This window comes from Dendrobates tinctorius, unplaced genomic scaffold (genome assembly GCF_039654945.1).
Source record: "Dendrobates tinctorius isolate UK_male_01 unplaced genomic scaffold, ASM3965494v1 ptg000152l, whole genome shotgun sequence".
In the NCBI taxonomy this organism is placed as follows: Eukaryota; Metazoa; Chordata; class Amphibia; order Anura; family Dendrobatidae; genus Dendrobates; species Dendrobates tinctorius.
In genome coordinates this window covers 1,627,501-1,636,562 of record NW_027361819.1, presented here as the reverse complement: position 1 = coordinate 1,636,562, position 9,062 = coordinate 1,627,501, and the positions used below count along the sequence as shown (strand labels likewise).

General features: G+C 45.0%; 1 protein-coding gene and 1 long non-coding RNA gene across 2 annotated transcripts in view; one reads left to right on the top strand and one right to left on the bottom strand.

Annotated features, from left to right (window-relative positions):
* The first annotated feature begins 473 nt into the window (after nucleotides 1-473).
* LOC141050696 (uncharacterized) lies at nucleotides 474-5,144 on the top strand. The gene is made up of 2 exons (XR_012220523.1): nucleotides 474-3,074; nucleotides 3,685-5,144. It is a non-coding gene; the product is annotated as an uncharacterized lncRNA (long non-coding RNA).
* Nucleotides 5,145-7,590: 2,446 nt separating this feature from the next.
* The window catches only part of LOC141050694 (E3 ubiquitin/ISG15 ligase TRIM25-like), a 2,049-nt gene continuing 577 nt past the window's right edge, over nucleotides 7,591-9,062 (bottom strand). Inside the window, exon 1 of the mRNA XM_073547286.1 lies at nucleotides 7,591-9,062. This exon is cut by the window's right edge and continues 577 nt beyond it. Within this exon, the coding sequence (XP_073403387.1) occupies nucleotides 7,815-9,062 (1,248 nt within the window). The 3' untranslated portion in view covers nucleotides 7,591-7,814.

Sequence of the window (9,062 nt, the reverse complement as noted above, 5' to 3'; positions counted from 1 at the left end):
AGATATGGTGCCTAATTTAGAAGGGAATTGTAAGTGATTGCTTGGTCATTAATGTGTTTGAACCTTCTTCTAGTTGTGTGATTGATTTGTATAGCAAATTGTGTCAAATTACAAAAGACAGAGAAGGAAGGAAGCAGTAAAACAAGTGGGACAAACATTGAAAAAGGCAAAAATACCAGAGTGTGAATGTTTGGATGTACAAAAAGGCACAGACAAGGGAAGAAAATAGCAAGTGAATAAATGATGCTTGAGAATGTGCAGCAGTGTGAAAGGTGTATTATGAATGTTTGATTGACAAAGTGTAACCAGAGACCCAGACAAAACAGATGGACTTGTAAACACTGTGGTCAGACTCAGACAAATCCAGACTGAATAGCTACTTGTGTGACCTGTGCTACTGACCTAAGAGAATTGCACTAAATCCTATCCAGACAAGATCATAAGAAGCTGACATAATAATAGTGTGGATAGTGGGTAGTGGGGACATTGGCCCTTGAGGAGTAAGCTGACAGTAGACATCAGATGGCCAACCCCATCAGGACCTAGAAGTGTGACTAGAATAAGAAAGATACAGGTGTATTATCCCTGGAGCCCCTCTGACCAGCTAGCTTTGCTGAAGCAGCTGCCTGCCCCTGAAGACCAACCATTCCCGTTTTACAGACACATAAAGGAAGTGCAGCAAACATATAAGTGTACCTGGGCAGACCTAGAGAGGTTGGTGAGTTTAAAGGCAGGTGACGCACTAGATCATATAATTAAGACACACAGATGTGACAAAGAATCAGGCTTGGGGCATGGATGATAAATCTGCACGATCTGGGGAGACGTACTGTGAGTCACTAAGACAATGGGCTGCAGTGGAACAATCAGAGCAGTCTGTACTCCTGACTAATGTGACACAGCAAAGAGGAGAGAGAGTAGAGATATACCTTGGACGGTTACAGCTGAAATGGGCAGACATGGGGTACATTTGCATAAACCCACTTGATGTTAGAATACTGGTGAATGCATTCATTGACGGTATGAACAAAGACTTACGAGACGCAGTACAGACAGCCAGACCTGAATGGAGACATGTAGATCCGAAAGACCTCCTTAAGGTAGCTAAAGAAATTGAGCAAACAAGGACAATAAAACGACCTGTCATGTATGCTGGAGCACAAGGGAAAAAGTGGAGACGTAATAGGGAAGGCATGTGAGATGACACTGACGTTTCTTTTGACAATCTATTCCCCACATGACATCCATGCCATACTCCTACAAGTTCAACCAAAACATCTGTCTATGGCCAGACAGCTCTGACTTGAGTGTGCTCTACTAATTCCTGAGTATGTCACTCCTCAAAAGATGTAACGTTCTGAATCCAGCCACCCTCCTGCCTGTGGATTCAGAAAAGGGGGAATTGGTGACCGTATTGGCAAGTGAGGAAGGATACTGTGACATGACGCATGAACATGTCTGCATAGAACTGATGAGTCAGGAGACAGTTGGGTTTGCACACATTCATGAAAAACCTGTTCCTAATGCAGACTTTGAGTTTCTTTTTTGTAGATGGCCCCAGATACCACCAGGATGGACGATTCTACACTGGATATGCAGTAGTATCCTCACATGAGGTAATCCGAGCGGAACCACTCTCTCCTCACATGTCGGCGCAGGAGGCAGAGTTGAAGGCACTCACTGAGGCGTGTAGAGCCGCTGCAGGTAAAGTCGCTAATATTTTCACAGATTCGAAGCCCATTAAAAATGCAGAGCTGGTGAAACAATTGATGGAGGCATTGATGTTACCAGTCCAGGTTGGCATTGTCAAGGTAAAAGCACACACAAAGGTGACTCCGTGGAGGTAGAGGGCAATAGAAGGGCGAACGAGGCTGCTAAAATAGCACAAGGCGGCCTAGAGAGAGCAGTGGACGGTGGCGTGGAGTCAGCGTATTCCAGCCACATTGGGTCTAGATGTCCTGAAATCCCTCCAGCAAAAGGCTGCCCAAACAGAGAAGGTACACCGAGGGAGACTGGGAGCTGAGCTGAACTCAAATGGAGTATGGGAGAATAAGGATAAAATGTGCCCACCAAAGTCCCTGTTCCCAATCATGGCGCAAGCAGCACATGGCCCCAATCACACCTCAAAAAGTCACATGTGTGCCATGGTAGATGCCTTCTGGATCGCTCCTGGCTTCAGTTGCGCAGCCGCGAAACTTGTACAATCATGCCTCATCTGTGCACAGCACAACCCAGGTAAAACAGTAAAAGTCCCTAAGAAAGCGACACCTAGGCCTCTCTACCCGTTTCAGAGACGGCAGATTGACGACATACAGCTACCAAGGTAGGAGTGTATGCAAATATCCTAGTATGTGTAGATCTCTTCTCTGGATGGCCAGAGGCCTACCCGGTGAAAACGGCTACAGCTCGAGCCACTGCAAAGAAACTGGTGATGGAACTAGTACCACGATTCGGTGTCCCTGAAACAATTGAATCAGACAGAGGTACACACTTTACTGCTGAGGTAATGCAAAATGTAATGCAAATGATAGGTGTAGAACAAGCATTTCATACACCCTACCACCCACAGAGTTCAGGGAAGGTAGAGAGAATGAACGGGACACTAAAATTGAAAATACAGAAAACCATGGAACAAACCCATAAACCATGGCCAGAGTGTCTCCCATTAGCATTATTCTCAGTAAGGTACACACCCACGGGGAAAGCTAAACTGTCACCCTTCGAGATACTGTTTGGAAGACCACTGAACACAGGGTTGTACTACCCACAGGTCTTAACACTCAATGTGGATAATTTGACAAGTTATGTAATCCAGTTGCAAAAGCATTTAACTCAAATGCATTCTCTAGTTTTCTCTTCCACTCCAGATCCAGATAGTGTGGAAGGAATCACTGTCTACAACCTGGTGATTACGTATATGTCAAGAAACACTCCAGAAAGACCCTTGAACCCCGATATCAAGGACCTTACCAAGTACTCCTAATAACGCCTACTTCTGTTAAGTTGGAGGGACGACCAACCTGGATCCACGCATCGCATTGCACACTAGCCACAGGAATTAACAAAGCATAAGAGTGCATAATGTTTTGGTTTGGTTTTGTTGCATTATCTGTAATAATGGTAGCTGCGTGGGATAGTCTAAATTCTCCAATGTCCTTGAATAATAAGTTTATACAACATCATGAAAAAATACTGAATGATTGGTCAAAAAGACACTCAATCTCCAGCAGATTGCTGGATCTGCACACATTCAGCAGTATCAGCCACTAGTATTCCGTTCCTTGTTATTCCTGTGCCACCCGAGGAATTATTTGCCTGGACCAGTTGTTCTGATACACTTGCTAATAATGCCACAAATAATGTGAAGTTATGGAACACAACTGTTGGAATACCTATTGTGGGATGGGTAGGATACCCTTGGTGGCAGGGTAATCTTTCAGGAAGTAATACATACCTTCAATATCTGGCATATAAAGGGGGGGGCTTGGGTACCCAGGAATAGAACTCGATTAACCTACCTGGGGCAAATTCCAATGTATGGCCTACAAGTTAGTTTTAATGTAACTTCCCACTCTACTGATGCCTTCAAACCAATACTGCTAGAAAGAAGGTTACATAACACGTCCTGGGAGTATTCCAATTTATTTCCCCAGGGCAATAATGAAACTTGTTTTAATATTTCAGGTAATATACCTTGCAACGAGTCATCTGGATATGAGAAAGGAACTCCCACCTGTGGAAATCCCGATGTAGGGTATTGTAGCCCTTTAGGACAACTTCCAAATTGGTGTATGCTTCAGAATGTATCTGCGTTCATAGATTTAGTTCATAGACTGGTATTACAACATTCAGCCCTATGGGACCTACCTAGTGACATGTACTGGGTATGTGGAGACAATGCATATAAATGGTTGCCAGTAGGGGTAAAAGGTGCTTGTACTCTGGGTTGTTTGACTCCAGCTACCTTTGTTATTCCGAATGACCAGTTGAATACTCAGAGCATACCTAAACACACGTTGTACAAAAGAGCTGCTGACAATACACCTCGCCTCTCTGGGAGACCACATATAGTGCAGATGAGTGTGGCCAATAAAATTGTCAGCTCTATTTTTATTTATCCTATGATCACTCAAATGTGGGATAAATTAGTCAGGGCTACAGATTACTTAGATGACCAAATATGGGATATATTGGATATATTGAACACCACCGTTGCTGTCCAAAATCAGCTCATCATAGTCACTAATCAGCATACCATAGTACTAGATTATTTAACTGCAGCGCAAGGTGGTATGTGTCAAGTCATCGGACCAGCTTGCTGTCATTATATAGATCCCAACAGTAGTTTAAAGTTAAAATTGAAAATAGAGGATGTTCAAAAACTTAGAGATCAGTACGATAAAGACAATGATCGTACTAAGGATAGTTGGTGGTCAGATACATTCTCCTTTCTTAATCCAGCTAATTGGTTTAAGGGTATTGGAGGCTGGATAGCTGGGATTATACTAAGTCTATTACGTATTGTTGTTTGTATCTTCGTAATATATGTGCTATTGAAACTTGTTTTTTGGTGTATCTCTGTATGCAAGAAAAGATGTAGAAATAGATAAGGAAGTTTGACTGTAAACAAGAATTTAACTATTATTCCTTTGAGTCCTAGATTGACATCTCATTTCTGGCATGAAGGAGCGTACTCTTGCAATGATGGACGTGGCTTCAGTATCTGGGGGATGGAGAAGGTAGAAGACCTGTCTCCCTTGGGCAACCCGTCGGCCTGGGATAGTACCTGGTGAACGAGCCACTATCCGCTGTTGTTGCAGGATCCAGTGTTCCAGATTGTGGAAAATGAAGATGTCAAAGGGGGGAATGATAGGAACTGAAGGAGTTAAATTGAGTTCTGTCTATGTTGCATTCTCTTGTTTAAAACCTTATCTGTTCTTCGAGGAGATGTCTCAGACATCTCCCTTGTGAACCAAGGTCAAATACCTCTGCTTTTTCGCCTAAATGACTTTCTTTGTCGAAAACAAGTTGTAAAATCATTTGTACTGCGCATGTCTGTAAAATGTTTAAATTCTTTACTATAAAAGACGGAAGCCTAACTGATAAGCCAGAGGCGTCTTGGAGGCATCCTGAGTTGTACCATACAGCTGGTGTCTGTGTAGTTCTTCTCCAAGGAGCTGATTTAATTAGAGACATATGATGCTTCACACCCAAGAACATCGGTCCTTCAGATGAAAGAGTAATCTGAGGGATCCCGACAATTAAAATTTAATCCAAGTGACTGATTTTTACCCCAATCAGGTCTTTTCTTTATCTAGTATGTAGGATTTGTGTTACCGTGACTGGAGAAAAATCTGCAACAAAAACGGGCGGAAATTGCTGTTTTTTGTTATTTTGGCCTCTACAGGGTTAATATAAGGTGATGACACAGTCCCATGTACCCCAGAAAGACACCAATGGAAACCACAGCTCGTCCCAGCAGACACAGCCGTCACACAGCTCCGCTGACAGGAAATTGTGGCCACGCCGTGTATTGGTCACCTGTACATTAACACTAAGGGTGTGCGGCCCTAACTCTCCTCACATAGGTCATCGATGTCGGACGTCTGTGTCACCCTGGTGCGCTCATCTCCCTGTGGAGATCCAGCATGGCTGCCCGCGCTCCGTACAGCCGGGGTCTCCATCGCCTTCACATAAAGCGATTAGTGACACAGAGTTCTGGAAACCCTGTAATATGGCGGCCGGCCTCCGTCCTACACAAACTGTCTCCTCAGAGATCATTTCTGTCACTGACCATAAAGCCTCCGTTACACCGAGCACAGCTACAAAATGGCCGACCAGGATTCTGCTCCTGAAATGGCGTCTCAGCTGTTGTGTGAGGGGTCACAGCCGCCTCTTCCTGCACATAACACACAGCCGGCCGCGCCATTTATCAGCTCTGAACACACGATTACACCATCGATCTGAGGAAATGTCTGTGAATCTGTCAGATATATGGAAGAAAACCTCATCGTAAGAGATGGAAATGAGCCGCCATCCTCCTCCTGACACCAGGTGTGATGCCACCTACCATGGTTCTCTTCAGGGCTCTCCGAGACTACCCTGTGCTGGTTGCTATGGGTTACCATTCACCCTGTTACCTTAGAGAAGTCACCTGGTTACCTTGGTTACCGTATTACCATGTAAATGTAATACTAAAGGGCGACTGTCAGCACCGAACGACTGTTCACACCAAGTCCAGGCCCCATCATGGCGGCCAGCCAGCTCCGTGCAGCTTCCCATCTATCTCCGTCCTTCTCAGCACTATGAAGTCAGAACTGTCAATCAAAGAAGAAGGGGCGGAGATAGCGGGAAAACAAGCAGGTGGGAGGGTTCACTATAAATGATTGGCCGCCATGATGCCCCGAGCGCCCGGACTTGGTGTGAACAGTCGTTCTGCGCTGATAGAGGACATTTAACCCCTTCATGACTGATTAAAGAATTAAACAGTGTAAGGAGAAAAAAAAAAATCTAATTCCCAGAATTACACATTGTTTGGTTGTCGCAATAATGTGCAACAGACGATCAAAACATCGAATCTGCCCCAAAATGGTATCAATTAAAAAGTCACCTCAAGGCGGAAAACAATAAGCCCTCACCCAACCCAAGAGCCGGAAAATCCTGAGCACGTGACGCGCGTCGTGTTCACACAGCAGAAATACGTCCATTCTACGCAGCATTTTCTCAGCACTTTTTAAGGCAATTTTCAGAAGTGAACCGGCTCCAAACCCGACTGAAAAAGAAGTGGTGTGAACATCCCCCAACAGAGAACCACCAGAACACAGAACCAGAGTGAAGCTCAGAGCCCGCGGCGCCATGATGATCTGTCTGCAGTCTGGATATAGCACACATTGCATCTATGGGGGGATCTCCGCACATAGGACCCCACCAGAGCCTGTGCGCCCCTCCGTGTATCCGGCTCTGCTGTGTGTACGGCGCCTTAGTGACTACAGAGATACAGGGGGATAGAGAAGCGGCTGAGCGCACACAGGACCCCCGATCTCAGGATCACTGGGGTCCCTGCCCTCGTCCCCTGATTACTGATCACACGTCCTCCTATATATGAGATGTTTCTGGTGGGATTAAAGGAAATCTTTATTTAATTTCATATAATATTGAGAAGATCTAATAAAAAATACACAACGAGGAGACCACAACTCCCATCATCCTCCACAGTCCGGGCGATCAGATCACACAGATCAGACGTCACCGGGGTCCTGTAACACTGCTGGAGACATCGGGAGATTACAGGACATTTCACATGGTGGTATATAGCTAGAGTATCCCATCAGTGTCTGACTGGTGCGGACCCCACAGACCCCGAGAATGGAGGAGCCACAGTGCTGATTTAGTGTGACGCTCCGGACCCCCGATGTGCCCCCCATACACTGCGGCCGTACTGCAGCTCCTGCACCGGGGGAGTCCAGAGCTCCGATGTGCAGGAGGCTGGATTAATGCTGCAGCCCCTTTAGTCTCAGGATCGGTGGGGGTCCCGGGAGTCAGAGAGTGCTGACATATCCCAGCTATATACCATGATTAACCCTTTACTGAACAATTATCAGTCTCACAACAATTCAGTCATTTTTACATTCTCCTCAATCATTGATTCTGCATCTAATCTACAGGGAAGAGGAAAAAACAATAGGAACAATCCCCCCATGACTCCACCATATACATTGTATTATTAAAGGGTCCCGCTGATAACTCACTATATACAGATGTGTCCATGTGACAAGGAATAATGTCATTATAATGTGACGAGGACGACATCGGCCTCAGCTTCTTATTGTAACAGAGGCCCCATCATCCACACAGAAGACGACATGTAGGGGTTCAGTGAAGGAGGCGGTGAAGGTGTGTAAGTGTCTGATGGGGTCACACAGCTCATAGAAGGACAGAAGCCCGGCCTCATAGTCTAAGAAGATACCAAGTATTGGACATTTTGGCTTTACATTGAGGGTTAGTTCATCTGAGTTGTGATATACTTTATATTCTCCATCATACATACACAGACACCAAGATTTATCATTATATCCCATACCAGACTCCTTTCTTTTCTTTTCTATACTGGGATAGGACATTCCCAATTCATATGTTCCTTTCTGGTTCCACTCTACCTCCCAGTAATGTCGTCCTGAGGAGAGGCCACATCTGCTTAACACTTGGGAGTAAGTCAAAAATCTCCCTGGTGATTCTGGTCTCACCTGTTCTTTATCTGAATCTGCTGCTGTTTTCAGATCTTCTGATACCTTCACACATCTATGAGCAGTGTCCACATCCAGTAATATGTCTGGGACATGGAATCCGAGCTCTGATGTCACATTGGTGACAATATCCCGCATAGATCGGTGTAAGGTCAGTGAGATCATAACCTCATCCAGAGCCTCCTCAGAACTGACCTCTCCACCATCTTCCTCTGTGTCCTCATCACCTCCATGACTACATACTGTAATGTCACTTTCTTGTAAGAGTCTTATTGGGTCGGTGACATGACACATCTCCTCCACGTGACGCATCTTCCTGGACAGCTCTTCCTCCTGTATTTCCAGCTTCTTGATCAGATCAGATATCTTAGACACAATCTTCTCCTCCTGCCTGGAGACCTCACTCAGCGCTTTCTTTTCTGCCATTTCCACTTGCTTCCTAATGGCATTGAATATCTTCCTGACGTTGTTCCTCTCATCGGAGGCTTTCTCCTGGATATTCCACTTATGATCCTGCAGATATTGGACTTTTGTCTGAAGTTCTGCTTTTTGTGGATTTAGTTCATTATGATATTCCATCAGTTTCATCTTCTTCTTCTCAGAAGCCTCATCTAGAAGTTCCACCAGATGTCCACGGTGTTCGCCAACCAGACAGCAAGACACACACAGACAAGCCGAGTCCTGCAGGCAGTAGTACTCCAGAAGCTTCTTGTGGTGGGAACATTTTTTGTTACCAAAAGATCTTGTAGGATCTATTAATATGTGATCTAATGTCTTGTTGTGGACATTCAGGTGGTCATTACAGAAAGTATTCTCACA